Below are 22485 nucleotides of genomic sequence, written 5' to 3'. Positions count from 1 at the left end.
ATGCTTGATTGGATTGAGATCTGGAGAATTTGGAGTCAACACCTCAGACTTTGTTTTGTTCCTCAAACCATTCTTGAATTCATCAGACCAGGCCACCTTTTTCCATTGCCCCGTAGTCCAGTTCTGATGCTCACGTGCCCATTGTAGGAGCTTTTGGCTGTGTTCATGGGTCCGTATGCAGCTACGCGGCCCCATACACAACAACCTGCGATGCACTGTGTGTTCTGACACCTTTCTATCAGATCCAACATTAACTTTTTGAGCTACAGGAGCTCTTCTATTGGATCAAACTACACAGGCAGTCTTCACTCCTCATATACACCAAAGAGCTTTGGCTGCCCATGACCCTGTCTCCAGTTCACTGGTTTTCTTTCCTTGGACCACTTTTGGTTGGTCTTGACCACTGCAGACCAGGAACATCCCACAAGGGCCACAGTTTTGGAGTTACGTTAATCCAGTTGTCCAACCATTACAATTTAGTCCTCAAATCCTTATACCCACCCATTCTGCTTTCACCCCAACAACTTCAGAGACAACATGTTCACTTGCTGCCTAATATATCCCACCCACTTCAGATGCCATTGTAACAAGATGATCAATGTTATTCACTTTACCTGTCAGGGGTCATAATGTTATGGCATATCTGTGTGCGTAGCAAAAGCCCTGCATACAGCCACAGGTCCCAAAATGTATTCATATTAAGGCAACTGAATATATTTTGGAACCTGTCACTGTGTGCAGGGCTATTACTATCTAAGTCAAGGACTGCAATTAAAATGATCGAGTGGTTTACCGGAGTTATGGCTGTAGTTATCAGCCATAAACCTGAGGGGGAGTTCAGTCGGCTTTCCCTTGAAAGTGGTCTGAGCGGCTCATTAACTGCTGAATCGTCCCCCCCCCCCCCATGGTAGGGAATCAACCCCCCCCCCCCCCCCCTCCACTCACTGGTCTTTCTCAGGTTTACCGTTTTCACGATCAGACGTTTCGGCAGGCTGGTCACAGAGGCGGACAGAGACCAGATTGTCTCTGATCACCTCTATGGCCTTGGAGGACTGGAGCAATGCCATGACCTCATTTCCACTCTAAGGTGGAAGTAAAAAATATATATATATTTTTTTTTTTTAAAACCAAAAGATAAAAACATTTTTTTTTTCTTGATCTGTTGCTTTTAAAGGTAAAGAAGAGATTTTGAGTCTTTTTGACCCCAGAACTCTTCATAAAGGGGACCTGTCATCCTTTCATTTCTATTACGGATTGCCTACATTTCTTGTTAAAAGGAATAAAGGTGATAAAAAAAAAAAAGTTCAAGGGACAGTTTAGAAATAATAAAAAAAATTAAAATAAAGGAAAAAAATGTTTTTAAAGCACCCCCAACCCTTCCGTGTTCACACGCACATATGTAAACGGTGTTCACACCACACCATGCACGTCTAAGTGAGAACAATAATTCTAGCACTAGACCTCCTCTGTGACTCTAAACTGGTATCCTGTAATCATTTTTAAAGTGTCGCTTATGGAGGTGTTTTTAAGTACTGTAGTTTGTCACCATTCCATGAGCGTGCGCAATTTTAAAAGTGTGACATGTTAGGTATCTATTTACTTGGTGTAACATCATCTTTTATATTTTACTGACAAATTGGGGTATATATTGTGTTTTTTGGTTTTGGTTTTATTCATTATTAATTGTATTTAAAAAAAAATCGCAACGATCACCATTTTATTCCTTTGGGTCTCTGCTAAATATATATATATATTGTTATAAGTTATAAATTGACCCTTCCTTTTTAGATTGTAAGCTCTAATGAGCAGGGCCCTCTGATTCCTCTTGTACCAAATTGTAATGTCTGCCTTTACTTTGTTAAGCACTGCGCCAACTGTTGGCGCTATATAAAACCTCTATAATAATAAGTCATTTTTTGGCAAACAATACTTGTAAACTAAAAGTTCCAGAAAAGGCCTGGTCGGCAAGTGGCTAATCTTGTATCAGACAGCCCTGTACTGCTCTTTAATAGTGAATAACAAATGAGAACGTTCGGTAATAATGAGCAATCCGCCTGTCTGCAAGCTGCAGACACTTGGGCAATGTCTGTTTCCGGCTGCTCATTATCTGTTTATTGCCATTAGGCCCCTTAAATGGAACTAAAATCGTTTTTAGTAAGTTTTATTCAGTGTTTTCTAAACTTTCATCTCTTATTAGTTCCCTTATTCTAAGATGATATCTGCCTTTGCCTTCCATCTTGCACAGTTCTACAGTCTCCTCTGCTGTACCGAAATGGCTTGCTCTGATTTCACTGCACACTGTGAGTTTCTCACAATGTGCATTAGAAGCTGCAGCAAGTCAGATAGAGCCCGCCTTATTTCCTGGCTGGAGGACATCCAGCATCATCAAGTTCTTTCCCCTCCAACCTGACTGCCCTTGGCTTGTCCCTTTTAAAAGGGACAAGCCAAGGACAGTGTAGATATATATATATATATATATATATATATATATATATATATATATATATATATATGTAGCACTAACCCCCGAAGGAGCTGCTGGTTTAATTGGGCTTACCGTTACCTTCTTCTCCTCGATTGGTGTCTAGGGGTTCCCCGTGGTAGATGGCCCAGTAACTTGAGAGACTGACGACAGATCTGCATAAAGGGATTTTTAGACAACGAACAGTCTCTTAAAATAGGATCAGAGGGTTAGGAAGGAAGTTCAGGTACTCTTAGTGGCAAAGTCGATAATAAAGGACTTGCTTACTTTGACTAAATACAGAGAATAGCCACTCGCAGCTGGATGATCACTCAGGTTGGACAGTCCCTCTCTCACAAGGCCTAGCAGCCAACAAGGTGCTTACTCGGGAACAAAGTCTCTGCCACAGACGTTGTTGTAGAACATTCAGGAAACTAGAACTTGTAGAACACTTGTGTGATAACTGGATCTTTCAGCCAGCTTGGCGATACTTCAGCCCATGGGCGTCTGCAGGTAGGGGCAAGGGGGGTCAAGTGCCCCCCCCCTGGAATCGGGGATGAGATCTTAAATTCAACACATTTCCATCCCTATCGGGGTGCGGGCAGCCCACACCCATGTGCAACCCGCCAGTGGCGTGACACCATCAAGGTTCTGCCAAGCCCCCCTATCAGTGTAGCGTGACTGCGGGCTCTTTTCCGTGCTCAGTCCAGCAGAGAACTCGGCAGCGGTGCTATCAGGTTTACCCCGGTCACCCCCTCCTTTCTCCTGTCAGGGAGAAGAGACGACGGCTCTCACTAGGTTCCTCGCCCAGCTTCCTGCCCGCTCTGTTCCTTCCCTATTGGCCATAACTGTTCCTGTCCGCTCTGTTCCTTCCCTATTGGCCATAACTGAGGGCCAATCAAAAGAGACTAGGAGAGGAGAGAATCATAGGACATGTAGTCCCAAAGATTGGTGGCCCCATTTTCCACAGGGAGGAGGATACAGCTTGATCGAGAGATTGAGAGACTGTAGCCTGGGAAAAAAGCTGAGGGAGAGAGTGCTACAGGAAAAAGAACAAGGATTGTGCTGGGCAGAAGCCAGAGAGAGAGAGCCACGCTGCCCAGCTCCACCAGAGAGAGAACTACACTGCTCCATGCCACCAGAGAGAGCCATGCTGTCCAGCACCACCAGAGAGAGAAAGACTGAGTCACTGCCAGGGTACATACATGCTACACTACTGACCAGAGTCGCCCCCGTGGTGCGTGAGCGATCTTCCAGCCGGAGGGATCACTGGTGTTGTTTCGCTGGGTCTGGTAAGATGGCCTGTTGGCCATTATCCATTACCTATCCTAGGGATTGTACCAAGTCTGCAGTCTCTGACCATGATAATCTGATAATGACATTGTCGAAAAGGGGCGGCGCATGGGTGACCCTAAAATTATGCCCCCCCCTTGAAAAAAGTTCTGCAGACGCCCATGCTTCAGCCCTTCCAGGCTCTTGCTAAGAAGCCAACCCGTACGTGGTCTTCTTCTGAAGAGTTCTCCCCTGGATAGCTACGAAGTTACTGGGCCTCTCCAACTAACGGAGATGGCACCGGACCACCCCGGAATCCTTGGGTTTTCATTTGTATTATTGTAATTGTGGAGGCTCAGCATTACTCCTGGGTGTTACCTAAGGTAGTTTGCGTGCAAAAGCAGTCTGCCTAGGAACCATTCTTGTGAACACACAAGTAGTTGCCAAGAGTAATGGAAGTGTAACCAGCAGCCTGTTGGTGGCGTATACCTGTTATAGGTAGAATGCCCTCTAGCAGCGAGGGAGATGTTGTCAGCTCTCCTTCCTCCAGTGGTCTGTCTCTCAGAGCGGAAGCAGAACGCACTGCAGAGGTTTCCATCCTGTACAGAGGAACGGAGGTTCAAGAGTTAAGTTGAGCACATGTTTGGAGCCCGCACAGCGTGCATGGCGGGGCCCACTCCGCTACTGGGGAGTAGAAGTGCAAATCACTGGGCAGGTGGAGGGTGAGGACATCAGCTCAGCATCTCCCTCCTAAATGCAAGTTACGGTGAAGGTGTGCATTGCTACGGGGACCTGAGAGTTAACTGGAGAACAGTTGCAGTGCCGATGTACATGGTGTTCGTTGATCTCTGAAAGTAGAGGCCCTCCTTAAGGTTGAGTATTCCTCCCCGGCTACCTCAGACTTGTCCCAGGGAATTGATGAAGATGACACAAAACAGTGGTACCCCATATGTGTGACCCTGTATAAAGGTGCCTAACGTAGCCCAGAAGAATCCACCCCAGGGTAGGCCTCTCATGTGATCCTTGCTTGGTGCCCAACGAGGAGGACATGACAACAATCACCCCCACCCACATCACCATCCTCCTCTAAAAATATCACCCAAACCGCCCTCTTCCCTGGACCTCCTGTTTTCTAGCTCTCTCGGATTTCCTCCCATGCTCACAGGACTTCTCTAGAGCTTCTCCTTCTTCAGGAAATCTCTACCCTCAAACTGTCTGGATTTCTCCTACTCTGCCTTCTTCTAAGGCTCCTTCAGACTTGTGCCAATGACTGCCGCTCCTCTGAAAAGTGTCTGAATCTTAATTCAGAGGCGTTTGACAGGCGATACATTGCCTCCTCACTGCCTGATATAACCCTTTAAATGCAACATTACCACATGCCTGATGAAGGGGTCTTGCGTGGCTCCAAAATGTTGCACTATGACTTCTGTGATATGATCATTCTTCAATAAGAATTTGGACATAATTGACGAACCGTGATGTGCTGGTGAATACATGCATTTGAACTAACTACCATGCCGCAATCACATGCAATTGAGACCAGAGACCACAGAGACCAGCATTAGTCGCATTCAGCAAAAGCGACATTCTGCTAAATGTTTGCAGCAGATGCAAAGCACAGCATCGAGTTGGCACCATGTGTACAGCCAGGAATGGTTGCATGTCACCGTTCAGGTGGATGGTTGGGGGGGGGGGGCAGTAAAACCGCGGCTCAATCGCACATGTGAATGAAAACTCGTATCTTCCTAGAAGATTATCACACCTCCCCCCGCCAACTGTACATCTACTCTCTCCATCAACTCATCCCCCACAGTTATTACCTTTTGTATCACTTTCTACTCTCTTTTAGATTGTCTTACGAGCAACGCCCTCCTAACCCTCCTGTATTATAACTTTCATAATAAGTATATATCACTCTGTACAGTAGATGGAGGTTGTACTGTGCAATCATATAGAGGGAGGTTGTACTGTGCCATCATATAGGTGAAGGTTGTACTGTGCCATCATATAGATGGAAGTTTCACTGTGCCATCATATAGATGGAGGTTGTAATGTGCCATCATATAGATGGAAGTTGTACTGTGCCATCATATATAGGGAGGTTGCACTGTTCCATAATTATGATGAAGGTTGTACTGTGCCATCACATAGATGGAGGTTGTACTGTGCCATCATATAGATGGAGGTTGTACTGTGCCATTATATAGATGGAAGTTGTACTGTGCCATCATATAGATGGAGGTTGTATTGTGCCATGATATAGATTGAGGTTGCACTGTTCCATAATATAGATGAAGGTTGTAGTGTGCCATCATATAGATGGAGGTTGTACTGTGCCATCACATAGATGGAGGTTGTACTGTGCCATCATATAGATGGAGGATGTACTGTGCTATTATAAAGATGGTGGTTGTACTGTGCCATCATACAGATGGAGGTTGTAATATGCCATCTTATAGGGGGAGGTTGTACTGCGCCATCATATAGATGGAAGTTGTACTGTGCCATCATATAGATGGAGGTTGTACTGTGCCATCACATAGATGGAAGTTGTACTGTGCCATCATATAGATGGAAGTTGTACTGTGCCATCATATAGATGGAAGTTGTACTGTGCCATCATATAGAGGGAGGTTGTACTGTTCCATAATTATGATGAAGGTTGTACTGTGCCATCACATAGATGGAAGTTGTACTGTGCCATCACATAGATGGAGGTTGTACTGTGCCATCATATAGATGGAGGTTCTACTGTGCCATCATATAGATGGAGGTTGTACTGTGCCATCATATAGATGGAGGTTGTACTGTGCCATCATATGGAGGGAGGTTGTACTGTGCCATTATATAGATGGAAGTTGTACTGTGCAATAATATAGATGGATTTCCTGTAAGCAAGCATTTCACCATCAGCTGCGTTTACCCAGCCAGAGAAGGGTTAACAGTAGACTGAATGTGGAATTTTTCACGGCACTGAAACAATCAATACGGCAGATGGGTACTTAATACCAATAAGATTATGGCAACAAATGTGCAAAATCTTCCCGTGCTTAATGAGAAGTCTCAGGATGCAGCAAAAGAGAGCCGGTGAAGCTTTTCAGGCTCTTATTGGAATGTGTTGCTGGAGCAGAAACGGCAGACTATTTCCCCGCACAGCGATCCTGCAGAACATCGCTGCTGTAGGACTGCTGCATCCCATCTGCCTAAAATAACAATGTCCTTTCTGCAATGTGATTCCTGTGCATTAGCAAGGGGTCCTTGTCTTTTATACCCTACCTGGGACAATGTTTTACTTTTCTATGCAGCGTACACCTTGTTTTAAAAAAAACAAATAAAAATGTTGAAATAGGAAATAACGGACAGAAGGCAGCTAGGGAACGGGCTGAATGGCAATGTTCCCTTTCAGAATCCATTCTGTACCTTATTATTCTTTGTCCTTTTTTTTATTGCACACAACGCTACCGACCTGAGCGTCTTGTTGTCCTTGCCTTCCCACTCTTATAGATTGGGGTTTTGTATCTATTACCTATTTTCTCTCTGCCGACTGTTATATGCAATCCCCTATTCTACACAGAATTCAGAAAACTGTTGCAGTTTGTCTCATTTTATCACCGAATTCATTTTGCGGGCATAACCCATTTCTTTTACAATTCGCTCTGCAGACTATTGTATGTGTACTTTTTCTGCACATAATTCATTCTGAGGACCATTGTATGTCTTCATGTCCTCCCTGAATTCTAGACTTCCTCTTTGCCTAAATCCCTCTCAGAATTTATTTTGAACACTGGAACATTGGTCTTGTGTAAGCATTTTTATTTATTTGCAGGTTTATTCAATAAAATGGAAATAAACCCAATCACTTATATCTCATATAATCTAACTTCTTAACGTGGACCAATAAAAATCATAGCATGCAGCTCTGCATTCTGATGTGAAATCATTTTATAGTATCTTTTGTTGACACCTGACCATCACACCTAATATCCGCTTGCCGGCCACCTCACACGTATGGCAGCGGCATGGCCTCTCTGCACTGGATCACCTATCTGATAGTAGATCCAGTACTTCTGGGTAGGGGGTGCACGCACGAATGCCCACCGTCTCCGTCATTCAGGGAAAAGGAGCTCTGTGTTGTAAACAACACAGAGCTTCAAAAAATTACAGGCGATCTTACTTTTATTTATTCCCTGAAAAGCAGGGAAAAAAACAGTAAGATCGTTTAGTAAAAGCCCCACGGAACACACACATTACGCATATTTAACCCCTTGATCGCTCCTAGATGTTAACCCTGATCTCAACTCTAATGAACACCTTTGGGGTGAAATAGAACACTGATTGTAAGACAGATCTTCTCAACCAACATCTCTATAAAGACATGGTTTGATGGGTTTGGTGTGGAGGAACATGAGTGTCCTGCACTTTACCTTGACCTCAACCCTATCAGAGCCCTGACCTCAATCCCCATAAAGACATGGGTTGGCATGGGTTGACATGGTTTGGTGGGAAGGAACACAAGTGTCCTGCACAGAGCCTTGACCTCAACCCTATCGGAACCTTAACCTCAATCTCTACAAAGACTTGGGTTGACATGGTTTGATGAGTTTGGTGTGATGGAACACGAGTGTCCTGCACAGAGCCCTAACCTCAACCCTGGGATGATTTGGAACACCAATTGTGAGCCAGGTCTTCCAAAACAACATCTCCATAAAGACATGGTTTGATGAGTTTGGTGTGGAGGAACACAGGTGTCTGTCATAGAGCTCTGACCTCAACCCTACTAAACACCATTGGGATGAATTGGAACACCAATTGTAAGCCAGGTCTTCTCAACCAAGACATGGCTTGATGAGTTTGGTGTAGAGCAGGGGTGTCAAACTCAATTATGATTGTGGGCCACATTAGCATTATGGCTGCCCTCAAAGGGCCGGTTGTATATGTAAGACTAGATGCAAGAGTCCCCCACCATCCCTTATATCACAGTGCACCCTCTTTGCCTTGTGCTGCTGCCGGGAAGAAGCTGGGGGCAGAGCTAGGAAGCAGAAAGTGCGAGGTCTGGAGGAAGACCAGATGAGGGTTAAAGTTAGCTGCTAGAGACTGCTGAATGCTAAGACAAGGGCAGGAGCAAATAAGGCTGCACGGAGAAATTAATGATCTGGTGGAAATGTTTTGTCCTCCTATCTACTGCCGACTGCTGGGATGGGGGACGGGGGGGGGGGGCAGAGAGGAGGGGGACGCCACAGAAGAGGTGTGAGGGCCACAGAAAATGGCCTAAAGGGCCTGTTTCAGCCCCCAGGCCTTGTGTTTGACACATGTGGTGTAGAGGAACACAAGAGTCCTTCACAGAGCCATGACCTCACCCTACTAAACACCATTGGCATGAATTGGAACACCAATTGCAAGCCAGGTCTTCTCAGCCAAGACATGGTTTGATGAGTTTGGTGTGGAGGAACATGGGTGTTCTGCACTGTTCCCTGACCTCACCCCTACTAAACAATATCGGGATGAATTGGAACACCAATTGTGAGCCAGGTCTTCTCAACCAACATCTCCATAAAGATATGGTTTGATGAGTTTGGCGTGGAGAAAAGCAGGTGTCCTGCACAGAGCCCTGACCTCGAACCTACTAAAAACCATTGGGATAAATTGGAACACCAATTGCAAGCCAGGTATTCCCAACCAAGACATGGTTTGATGAGTTTGGTGTGGAGGAACATGGGTGTTCTGCACTGATCCCTGACCTCACCCCTACTAAACAATATCGGGATGAATTGGAACACCATTTGTGAGCCAGGTCTTCTCAACCAACATCTCCATAAAGATATGGTTTGATGAGTTTGGCGTGGAGAAAAGCAGGTGTCCTGCACAGAGCCCTGACCTCGAACCTACTAAACACCATTGGGATGAATCGGGACACCAATTGTAAGCCAGGTCTTCTCAACCAAGACATGGTTTGATGAGTTTTGTGTGGAGGAACACAGATGTCCTGCACAGAGTCCACACATCAACTCTACTAAACACCATTGGGATGAATTGGAACACCAGGTGTAAGCCAGGCCTTCTCAACTAACATCTCCATTGAGACATAGTTTAATGAGTATGGTGTGGAGCAATGCAAGTGTCCTGCACAGGGCCCTGACCTCAACCCTACTAAACAACATTGTGGATGAATTGGAACACCAATTGTAAACTGGTTCTCCACATCCAACATCAGTACCTGACCTCACAAATGTTCCTTTGGCTGAATTCGCACAAATTCCCACAGACTCACCACAAAATCTCATAGAAAGCCTTCCTAGAAGAGTGGAGTTTTAGAAATAGGATATCCAACAAGCTCATATATAGATGTGATCAGGGCAGGACTTAGGGTGGTGGGGGCCCCTGGGCTTGAGTCACTTCCGGGCCCTACCTTCTATACATTACCGTATGTATCGGTGTATAACACGTGCCGGTGTATAACACGCACCTCAAGTTTAGGAGGGAATTTTAAGGAAAAAACTTTTAGGAGAGAAGTTTAAGGAAAAAACTTACATTTAAATACCCATCAATGCAACCTTATCAGTGTCCACCTGCAGCCTTGTCCAGTGTCATTGCAGCCTTGTCAGTGTAGCCTTGTCATTTGCAGCCTTGCCATTGTAGTCTTGAAGTTTCAAAATGGCGCGGCCAAGATACAGAGTCCTGTGTATCATGGTGGCTCTCGGGTCCTCTCAGTGGCTCTCGGGTCCTCTCGTCGGCTCTCGGGTCCTCTTGGCAGTTCTCAGGTCCTCTCGGGTCCTCTCGCAGTCCCGAGCGGAGCCAAGAGTAGCCAAGTGTACTTGGCTTGGCTCACAGTCATGCCCAGTCCCTGTGTTATGTCCATCATAGGGCGGGACTGGGCGTGACTGTGAGCCGGGCCGAGTGCACTTGGCTATGTATCTCGGCAGGGCCCACGGGGCCCCCTATTGGGCAGGGCCCATGGGCTTGAGCCCAGTCAAGCCCAATGGTAAGTCCAACCCTGGATGTGATGATCAAGTGCTAACAAACTTTTATCTATATATACTGTTTATATATTTAGAGGCTTTATAATTGTATTTAAATTACATCCCTCTTCCTAAAGCTGTCTAATGTAATTATTTTAGTAAATCCACAAAACTAAAAACATGAATCATGTAATTATTTTAGGAAAGCCACAAAAATAAAGATGAGAGATGTTTCCTAAGCTGAACAGAACCTTCTGACTCCTCTCTCCAATCCCTACACCCCCTTCTCCCTATATTTCCTCTGACTTTAGCCACAAATGTCCAATAGTGGCCCAAATAACAAAACAAAATAAGGAAAGAAAATCATAATTTGTATCTTCTGAGTATTGGTGTTGCCCCTCGTGACCTTTGTGCCCTAAACAGCGGCCCACCCGACCCACAAACATGGTCTTGTCTAATTGACATTGTTTTGCTCACAGAATAAAATTTCCTCTACCTCTTCATCTTATTCCTCATTGCTCAAACACAATGTAATTAAAATCCGGTTTGGGGGTCAGATGTCCCCCTTAGTCGCTCCTCGACAGGATTTTAGGGGCTGTTTAATTAAAGTAATGTCATTCTTCAGTTATGAGCCAGGCAGGACAGCTTTTTCTATGTAAAAACGGCGGCTTTAGGGCAAATTGCATTTGCTTGATAATTACAGAACACAAGCACAAAGCTTAACATTGTGCGGTGAGATTAGAAAATGAAAGATTTGTACATTTTAATGTGGAGCTGACAGCACAAAAGTTATGATTCATTTCGCTTCCTAATCTCATCCTCCTCCAACACAGCCCTCAGTACCAGAGGGAAAAAGTCTCCAGTTCCAACCTACCCACTGCCAGTACACTTTTTTTCGGAAGCAAGAGAGAATTGGAGGGCCAAATACACCCAGACTATGGCCACGGCCACCATCATGCCCCTCTTTTGGAACCAAATCCTCCTGTCTCTTTCCCTTCAGTTGTGTCCTTTGTAAGCCCCTCACGTCTATGTGCATTGAGAAGCCGGCTGTGAAGCCATAAGTCACAGCTGGGTTCCCTCAGCAAACATGCGGGCCCGGGTTACCCAAACACCGGTGAAGAACTGGCCCGTTCGGGGATGGTGATGGATCCCTGTACAGGTAAGTGTCTTTTTATTAAAGTCAGCAGCTAAAGTATTTGTAGCTGTTTACTTTTTTTTTCTCCTTTCTTTCTAAGGTGAAGATCCTCTTTAAGCTGAAAAGACTGTGGACACAATTGGAGGGCACTATCACTCTCAAAACACAACCTATTCAGCTGAACAGGGCAATGCACACAGTTGCAGCTTGATGTTGCAGATTTTTAGGGGTTAAAACAGGCAGTAAGGAGGCGACATATCACCTTCTAGCCACCTGTGAAAAAGGAAAATTGTATACGAGCCCTTGAAGTGTATCTAATGGCGCGTACACGCAATCTAATTGTCCGGCGGAATTGGTCCGGCAAACAATCCGCCGGACTTTATAACGAACGGACTTGGCCACACACGGACGCTCCGAAAGTCCGGCGATTTCTAACGCGATTACGTACAGCACGTACGACGGGACTAGAAAAAGGAAGTTCAATAGCCAGTAGCCAATAGCTTCCTTCTTGTACTTGCTTCAGAGCATGCGTCATTCTTAGTCCGCCGGACCAGCACACCGAAGAACGGATTGTCCGCTGAAAGTCAAGTCCGGACAAATTTTGAGTCAAAGCGACTTTCTAAGTCCGCCGGACTTTACGATGAAAAAGTTCGCTGGACCCCACATACGATCGAATTGTCCGGCGTACTATGGTCCGGCGTATTCGATCGTGTGTACGCGGCATAAGAACATCTTATGCTGCGTACAGACGACCGGACTTTTCGAGGGACTAGGCCCGACAGTCTTTCCGACTGACTTTCGGCGGAGTTCCGATGGACTTTCCGAATGAACGGACTTGGCCACACACAATCACACCAAAGCCTGATGGATTTGAACGTGATGATGTACGACCGGACTAGAATAAGGGAGTTCATAGCCAGTAGCCAATAGCTGCCCCAGCGTCGGTTTTTGTCCGTCGGAGTAGCATGCACACGAACGGATTTCTCGGCCCGGCGGAGTTCCGGTGAGAAAATTTTAAAACACGTTCTATTTCTAAAGTCCGCTGGATTTTTGGCAAGCAACGGTCCGATGGAGCCCACACAAGATCGAATTGTCTGATGGACTTGTTCTGTCGGACCTTTGCTGTCAAAAAGTCCAGTCGTGTGTACGTGGCATAAGAGCAATTTTTTGCAGCAGTTTTTGAACAGAGGAGGGACAAAAATTCAGAGCACAAGCTAGCCATTGCACACAATGCAGTTCCACTCAACTGGTTCCCCTTCCCATTGGCGCAACATTTAAAACATTTGAAATAAAATCACCATCAGCAAGGGTACTGCTGCATTTTTCAATCACAAGACTGGAATTTGAATTGCACAAAACCTGCCATTGGTATAGTGCTTTTTTTTTTTTTTACCCTGGGTGTTCCCTTTAAACTTGGTCAGTGCTTAGTTTATTTTATCTGTCGATATGTTTGCACTTTCCACTAAGCCATTACCCTGCTGCACAAAGTGCTTGGAGTCTGCCCAATTCTACTCCCTCCTGGGACAGATCTACATAGTGACGTGTGCATGGGGAGATGTTAATTTCCGGTTATTACCACTCAGATGGACAATATTTCAGCTAATAACTGCAGAGATAGCTGTGTTCTCCATCTATTAGTATCTGCGTTACATCTAATCTTCTCTCATTTATAGTCTTTCTTCTGAACTTGAAGCCCATCTCATCTATTCTCTCCTTGTGTGGCTGAACTTCTGTAGGGCTTTCATTGAACTTCCGTAGGACCTTCATCATGGAGAAGGGCCCCTTTGCTGAAGCCACAGATAAATTCCTGAGAACCACCAATATCCATGGGCTGAGCCATTTGAGGTCCTTATACTCCCTGTTCCACCGTCTGCTCTGGATGGCAGCCTTCATTGCCTCCTTCTGTCTTTTCTTCACCTGGTCATTAGAGCACTTCTACTACCTGTTATCCTATCCAACGCACACCAATGTCAAGATGATATGGGCCAGACAGCTCAACTTTCCATCCGTGACCTTTTGTAGAGTACAGCAGCTGAATGCAACCACTAAATATCCCCAGAACGTTTCTTCATTTGGAGTTCACCCTGAAACCGAGATTTTTGCTGACCTACCTAGTGCCACGGGGGGCAAGCTAGATGGCATGCTTGTCAATTGCATGTACTGTGGGAAAAATTGTACAGAAGAAGACTTTACCCCTGTGAGTTAAACAGAAACCAATTGTGATTTTCCATTTGTAGTCTCTTACCATGCCCATAACTATGATACCAGTACTGGAACAAGTTCATCTAGCGCCCAGGGCAAGGATGTTGAACTGTGCCCCCCCCCCCCCACTGTTTATGCATGCTGTAGAATTAATTTACTATGTCCATTCTCTGCGCCCTTGCTCCGCTGTGCCCAGGGCAGCTTCCCCTCTTGGCCACACCTTGTCCCGGCTCTGTATGATGCTTACAGATACTAGATGTTATCTGAACAAAGTTTTGGTGTAATTTGTGTTGGTAGATGTACTTCAGCTTTTACCTTCTCTTCTTTTCTGGGTCTCTAATTATGTAGTTATTTCCATGTTTTTATATTTCCATGTATTACAAGTTCATTGTATGCCTGAATATTAAAATGTAAATATGGTGCCATGCAGCACTGGAGTCCATGGTTCGAGTCCTGGTCAGGCCACTATCTGCATTGAGTTTGCATGTTCTCCCTGTGCTTGTGCAGGTTTCCTCATGTTACCCTGGTTTCTTCCTACTGCTTGGTCAATTGGCTCCTATCTAAAATTGACCCATGTATTCTACAGAGCACGCCAAAGATGGTTGTCCCACCATCTGCCCCAACCGATAAATTGCTTTAAGTCCACAATATAACTATACCTTATTCTTTTTTTCCTATACTATGACATCTATGCTATCCTAACTGTTACTTTTTAAAAAATTCCTAACATGTTCCCTCTTTTAGAAATATTGGTGTTTTTGTATGAAAGGCCCTAAACAAGATATTACTGCATCCCGATAGCAACTTATCAGAATTTCCCTAAAGCAGGTTGAAATGCCAGATGGGATGTTATGGGCAGCACAAGTCCTATTGCATACACATCCATGAGGTTTATTTACTGTCTAATACAGCCTTTCTAAACCTTTTTAAGGTGAAGGAACCAATGAAATACATTTCTGGTCTCAAGAAGCCCCTTCTAATAATGAAGATATCTACAGATCACCATACATTAGTGTGATGGTCACTGGGGAGAATGTTCTTTACATTTGTGGTCATTGGAAACATTTCCCAATTACAGAAAATTAAAAAGATTATTGGTGTCGGTGGTTACATCTGAGAGGAAGACATTTCTCATTGCTCAAGGAACCCCTTGTAACCTCTGGAGGAACCCTAGTTGAGGATGAGGAAGGCTGGTTTCATGTTTTTACATGGCTGGTTGAATGGGATTTAATGTCGGTAACACTAATAGGACAGAGATATTACTTTGAGGCTTGGAGGCATGGTCATCTACAGACGTCTGTCTGCTACCCATTGTGTTCTTATAGTGTTTTTTGTTTTTTTTTCTTGTTCACAGGTGTATACCAGATACGGGAAATGCTACACCTTCAACGCTGACAAAAATAACCCCAAAGTGTCCCGACAGGGCGGTATGGGAAATGGACTGGAGATAATGCTTGACATTCAGCAGGAGGAATACCTGCCTATCTGGAGAGAGACCAGTGAGTATCAGGTCCTATTGGCAGAATACACAGATACACCCATCTCACCTGTTGTGTACGCAGTGTGACACCCACTTCATGGACACTGCATGTCTCATATTTCACTATACAAGGCATCATGTACAATATAAATAAAATTTATGTGGATAAAACCCCCCCCCCCCCCCAAAAAAAGCATTTTCCCCATAGCGCCCAATACATGCAAATTTCCACATGTATTGTCTCTTTAACCACTTCAGCCCCAGACCATTTTGCTGGCCAAAGACCAGACCACTTTTTGCGATTTCGGCACTGCGTCGCTTTAACTGACAATTGCACGGTCATGCGACGTGGCTCCCAAACAAAATTGACGTCCTTTTTTCCCACAAATAGAGCTTTATTTTGGTGGTATTTGATCACTTCTGCGGTTTTTATTTTTTGCGCTATAAACAAAAATAGAGCAACAATTTTGAAAAAAAAAACGCATTATTTTTTACTTTTTGCTATAATAAATATCCCCCAAAAATATATATATATTAAAAAAAAATTCCCTCAGTTTAGGCCAATACGTATTCTTCTACATATTTTTGGTAAAAAAATTGCAATAAGCGATTATTGATTGGTTTGCGCAAAAGTTATAGCGTTTACAAAATAGAGGATAGTTGTATGGCATTTTTATTAATAATTTTTTTTTACTAGTAATGGCGGCGATCATCGATTTTTATTGTGACTGCAACATTATGGCGGACACATCAGACATTTTTGACACATTTTTGGGACCATTGTCATTTATACAGCAATCACTGCTATATAAATGCAGTGATTCCTGTGTAAATGACACTGGCAGTGAAGGGGTTAACCAGTGGGTGGCAGTGTAGGGGTTAAGTGTTCCTAGGGGTGTGTTACTACCTGTGGGGGGCTGGGCTTTCATTTAGTGAACACTGATCTCTGCTCCAATCACATGGAGCAGTGATCAGCGTCACTAGTTTCTAGGCAGAATGGGAAAATGCTGTTTACAACGGCATTTCTCCGTTCAGCCGCCCCATGAGACAATCGCGGGTATGTCCATGGCGATCGAGTCCGCGGGATCCGCGACCGGACTCATGGGGGTCCTGACCGGCATGCGAGCGCGCCGCCAGCGGCGTGCTCGCGATGGAAGGGCGGCAAATTTAAAGGAACGTACAGGTACGCCCATTTGCCTGCCGGTGCCATTCTGCCGACGTACATCGGCGTGCGCCAGTCGGGAACTGGTTAAGAATGCATTAAGTACTAATTGGTCTACCAGAAATGAAGTCCAACTTCCCCTATCTGACAACACTGTTTCTTCTGCACTGAAATCCCAAGCAGTGTTGTCAGCCCTGCCCAGTTCTCTTCTGCTGAACAAATAGGACACCACACCCTTCCCCATCTCTGTAAAATCAGGGGAAGGGGTTCTGTAGTAGACTTGTGCACAACGGAAAATTTTGTTTCATTTCGGTTTGTTGTCATTCGTTAAAATACATACCGTAATATCGTTCTGTTATATTCCTTATGTTACATTAATTTGTTTTCGGATAATTCGTTATTTCTGTTGAGTGTCGATATTCATTATACTGAATCTCGAATCATGCCGAATTCATTCGTTATATCCGCTATAATTTCTTTCGTATTAGTTGAAATTCGATATTTATGTATGTATATTGATTTGTGATAATGATTCGTAGTTTGAAAAGTCGTTTGTTTATTGAATCTATTAACACACACAATGACAATATCTCTTCTCCTCGGCTCAAATACAGTACAACACCCTTCTCACTCAGTTCTCAGGAATGCACTTTGTCAGTTATCCAACCTCCAGCACAAAATTAATCAGCTGATTGGACTGTAATGCAGCGTACACACGATCGGACTTTCCGGCAGACTTGGTCCGGTGGACCGGAATACAGCGGACAATTCGATCGTGTGTGGGCTCCAGCTGACTTTTTTATCCCAAAAGTCAGACGGACCTAGAAATAAAACATGTTTCAAATCTATCCGACGGACTCAAGTCGGACGGACTAAAAATCGGGAAAACCGTTCGTCTGTGTGCTAGTTCGACAGACCAAATATGACGTAAGGGCAGCTATTGGCTACTGGCTATTGAACGTCCTTGTTTAGTCCCGTTTACGTCATCACGTTCAAAATGAACGGACTTTCGAACGGACTTAGTCTGGGCATGTGTGGCCAAGTCTGCTTCATTCACAAAGTCCGTCGGACCTCCGCCGAAAGTCCGTCGGGAAGACTGCGGGAACCTAGTCCATCGAAAAGTCCGGTCGGGTGTACGCAGCATTAGATGTTGACCTTTTGTTTCATTAGATCTTTAACGAATTACCGAATCATGTCAAATTCATTCGTTATATCCGCTATAATTTCTTTCGTATTCGTTGAAATTCGTTATTTTTTTATTCAGACATTACGGATGCATCCGAATGTCCGAAAGATGCAAAATTTGGCCATATTTCGATTCGTTATGAAACAGATTGCACATGTCTATTCTGACATGTGCAATCTACACAGAGAGCTGGATAGGGCAGATAACACCTTTTCTTTATAAAAATCCAGTCATCCATGGAAGTTACACTCTTTGTAGCCTTATTTTTATTAAGTTATTTATCCACTCCAATACCTTTCTGCCCAGGCCTATTTTCAGCTTTCACACTTTGAATGACAAAGTCTGACAACACTGTACCCATGTGAAATTTTTATCATTTTTTTCACACAAATAGAGATTTCTTTTGGTGGTATTTAATCACCACTGTTTTTTTGTTTTGTTTTTTTATTTCGTTTTTTTTAAATAAACAAAAAAAGGCCAAAAGTTTGGAAAAAAGAAATGTGTTTTTTTATTGTTTTTGTTATAAAATTTTGCAAATAAATGATCTTTCTTCATAAATTTAGGCAAAATTTTATTTTGCTACATTTCTTTGGTGAAAATAACTCAAATCAGTGTTTATTATTTAGTCTGTAGGAAAGTTATGGAGTTCACAAACTATGGGATATATCTGAACATTGATCAATCCTGATGTACTGACGGCCTATCTCAATTCTTAAGCCATGAAAATTGTACACAAATTACCTCTTTTTGGAAAGTAGACAGTCTGAGGGAATTAGGGTCCTTTCACACGGGGCGGATCAGTTCTGATCCGCCCCGTGGATGTCCGTTTGCTCAGCGGGGATCACTCCGCCGATCCCCGCTGAGCAGGGAGATGACAGGTCTGTCTCCGCACACTGTGCAGGGACGGACCTGTCACAGCGCCGCTCTCCCCTATGGGAGATCGGATGACGACGGACCGCAGTGCCCGTCGTCATCCGATCCGATCCGCAGACGGATGGAAAAATAGCTTTTTCCTCCGTCACACTTTTTCGGATCGGAGCGGGTCGGATGTCAGCGGACATGTCACCGCTGACATCCGACGCTCCATAGAGCTCTATGGAGCACCCGTTCAGGTCCGCCTGAAAAACTGACAGGCGGGCCTGAACGGGACGTTAGTGTGAAAGGGGCCTTAGTAAGAAGCATAGCGTGTTTTTTTTTTTTTAAGTAATTTCTGATCACTTTTTGGGGAAAATTAAGGAAAAAAATGTCACATTTATTTTTTATTTTTTACATACTATCAACAGTGCAGTACAACATCATCATATAACTGGTGTGGTGGTGATCAGGAACACTGACTGGTGACAGTATGTTAAAAAAATAATAATAATAGTATATTTTTTATTTTATTTTGGGTGTAACAACATGTCCGCTTTACCCCTTCTTAGTGTATCCTTACTGTGGACGAGTGTGGGGTGTAGCAAGATGGCGAAGACGGAATGTCACTTCCGTAGCAAACTTGATGGGTCACCGAATATGTTGTTACACCGTGTCTACACACCGTCATTCAGTAAAAATATTTGCTTATAGCAGTGAAATTCACTTCCGTAGCAAACTGCGATAGGTCGCTGAATATGTCGTTACACCGGTCTATTGCTGTGATTAGCTGTGATTGGTCATAGCTAACTACATGGTACAAATGGGCTGTGATTGGCCCTGTTTGTATCATGTGATCACTGTGACCAATCACAGCTAGCAACACAATTTTATACAATAAATGGCATGAAAGGAAGCCATTCATTGTTCACAACTGTTATGTGGTCGGCTGTGATTGGTCACAGCTATCACATGACATCTGGCAGTGGAAGTTGGTCCTTTTGTTTTAAGATTATGTGTACAAGACCATTGGCTGTTTACCGATTACACCTAAATTTCCCACTTGAGAGGCGGTGGCTTGACCTTGGCTTACGTATTTAACTGCTTCGCACCCGCGTCATTGTAAATAGAACCCTACGGTTCTGGGACGACATCATCTGACATCCTCCCAAGAGCGGGGCGCGATTCTGTGCAATCTGTCACCTGCTGTGTCCATCGTCACCCACTGTGTCCACCTCTTTGGTGCATGTTTGTTGCCATTTCCATCGTCATTTACTGGACCACTAATTAATGATTGGACCTTTGGATTGCTGGGTTGGGGATCTTTCTGGTGGAACTGTATTTGGCTTCACTGTGTCTGTGAAGGTTCTTATTTATCCAGGTGATGGTAGGCCTGATAGTAGTTGGCCACATTCAGGTGGACTTGTTCTGTAATGTTGAAGACGGTTCTCAGTTATCCTTCAGTTCTAGTGAGTGTACAGAAAATAACCTTGACAGTGGAACTGAAGAAGTTGCTTGGCAAAGCAGGGCCATCATTAGAAGTCACAGGGTCCCCAAACAGCCACCCCCCTATTAGCATATGAGTAGGAGCAGGGTGGAGTCCGGTTGCAAATAACAAAACTTGTATTGAAGACACAACCCAAAGATACAAACACCCCAGCAGGAGGGTCCCCAACTGGGAACGCAGTCCTGTGTAAACGTGTAGATTGGAGCAGGTTCTGATGCACTGACAGCGTCTGTCTCTGTAGAGAGAATGCAGTCTGGCCAGTCTGAGTCAGAAGGGAAGAATTCTGATGTAGGATGGTGTGTCCCTAGCCTGTCCGTACTTGTCCGAAACCTCTCCCTACCACTATTCACTCTCCCTGACAGACAGGTAAACTGTCCCTGCTCTATTCACTCACCAAAAAGTGCACCAAAGCCTGGGGGGAAGGCACTTAAAAAGGCTTGGCTGACCCAAAATGGCCGCTGGGGTCACCTGGGTGCAGCAAAGCCAACCAAAATGCTGCCAAGGAAACCATAGAGGTTTCTTTTGACGTCCTCTCCAGCTCCAGCCGAGCGGCACCTACAGTGGAGAACTGCATTTACCTACAAGTGGCCCTGCCCACTACCCCATGCAACCCCCCTTACATCTTACTCTACATCCTCTGAATTTCTCATTACCCAGCAGCACTTTACAAAACCTACATCTCCCAAACATAGACAGCGCACTTTGCAAAGTGCAATTGCATTCTGCAAGTTACGTTTCTCCAGAGCTTAGTAAATGAGGTAAAGCTTCACTTTGTAAAGAATACTCAATCACATGCAAGGGAAAAAAAAAACATTTTTGCTTGCACATGATTGGATGATGGAAGTCAGCAGAACTTCTGCTCATTTACACTCTGGAGCAACTGCACTTGCAGAGTACACAGTCTATTTCCCTTTACTAAGTCAACCCTGCATTACACCTCACTTGTATCACTGCATCTCCCCCTCCCCCAGCTACCCCACACTCTTTGGCCCCTGCATCCCCATTACCCCACATGCTGCATTCCCTATTGTCCTGCACTATGCACCCTCTGTATCCCCATTACTCCTCACTCTGCAACCCCTGTATCCCCCATTACTCCTCACTCTGCACCCCCTACATCCCCCATTACTCCTCACTCTGCATCCCCTGTATTCCCCATTACACCCCACTCTGCACCGCCTGCATCCCCCATTACGTCTCATTCTGCACCCCCTGAATCCCCTATTACTCCTCACTCTGCACCCCCTGTATTCCCCATTACACCCCACTCTGCATCCCCCATTATGCCTCACTCTGCACCCCCTGAACCCCCTATTACTCCTCACTCTGCACCCCCTGTATTCCCCATTACACCCCACTCTGCACCCCCTGCATCCCCCATTATGCCTCACGCTGCACCCCATATTACAGAGTGCACAGTCTATTTCCCTTTACTAAGTCAACCCTGCATTACACCTCACTTGTATCACTGCATCTCTCCCTCCCCCAGCTACCCCACACTCTTTGGCCCCTGCAACCCCATTACCCCACATGCTTCATTCCCTATTGTCCTGCACTATGCACCCTCTGAATTCCCATTACAACTCACTCTGCCCCCCTGTATCCCCATTATACCTCACTCTGCACCCCCTGTATCCCCCATTACTCCTCACTCTGCACCCCCTGCACCCCCCATTACTCCTCACTCTGCCCCCCCTATTACTCCTCACTCTGCACCCCCTGCATCCCCCATTACTCCTCACTCTGCACCCCCCTGTATTCCCCATTACACCCCACTCTGCACCCCCTGCATCCCCATTATGCCTCACCCTGCACCCCTATTACTCCTCACTCTGCACCCCCTGCACCCCCCCTTACTCCTCACTCTGCACCCCCTGCATCCCCCATTACACCTCACTCTGCATTGCTCAATACCCTGCTCTCTGCACCCTCTGAATCCCCCATTAAACTCTTACTCAGGGTCCCTTATGTTGTCATTGCGCCCTCGGCACAGTTTACAGCAGAACTTTTAAAGTTTCCTCATAGGGAGTTTCAATTGGCCATGCCCCCTCACTGCTAGGCACAGGGGATTCTGTGTATTGTAATCAGGGGTGAGGAGCAGAGAAGGGTAGGAACTGGGTTTAGGAAATTGGTGAACCATGAGATGCCCACAGGCAGCTACTACCAGGCCCCCTGCTAACCTGGTGGGGCGAGAACGCCGTACAGGAGGGCTATGAGAGGGATATTGCCATACTGCAGGGGTACTGCTGTACAGTAGGGCTGCCTGTAACTT

General features: G+C 45.1%; 1 protein-coding gene across 2 annotated transcripts in view; it reads left to right on the top strand.

The window, feature by feature from the left end:
* The window catches only part of ASIC4 (acid sensing ion channel subunit family member 4), a 471815-nt gene that overhangs the window by 411009 nt on the left and 38321 nt on the right, over nt 1-22485 (top strand). Inside the window, exons 1-2 of one of the 2 annotated variants that reach the window (XM_077447837.1) lie at nt 13516-14021; nt 15381-15525. In XM_077447837.1, the coding sequence (XP_077303963.1) occupies nt 13593-14021; nt 15381-15525 (574 nt within the window). In that variant the 5' untranslated portion in view covers nt 13516-13592. Of the gene's footprint in view, nt 1-13515; nt 14022-15380; nt 15526-22485 lie in introns of those variants that run through there. The other variant, XM_077447836.1, reaches the window with a different exon arrangement.

The sequence above is a fragment of the Lithobates pipiens genome, unplaced genomic scaffold, assembly GCF_037356315.1.
Source record: "Lithobates pipiens isolate NorthernLeopardFrog02 unplaced genomic scaffold, aLitPip1_a1.2 Scaffold_22, whole genome shotgun sequence".
NCBI classification, from domain to species: Eukaryota; Metazoa; Chordata; class Amphibia; order Anura; family Ranidae; genus Lithobates; species Lithobates pipiens.
This window is presented reverse-complemented; position numbering and strand designations above follow the sequence as displayed.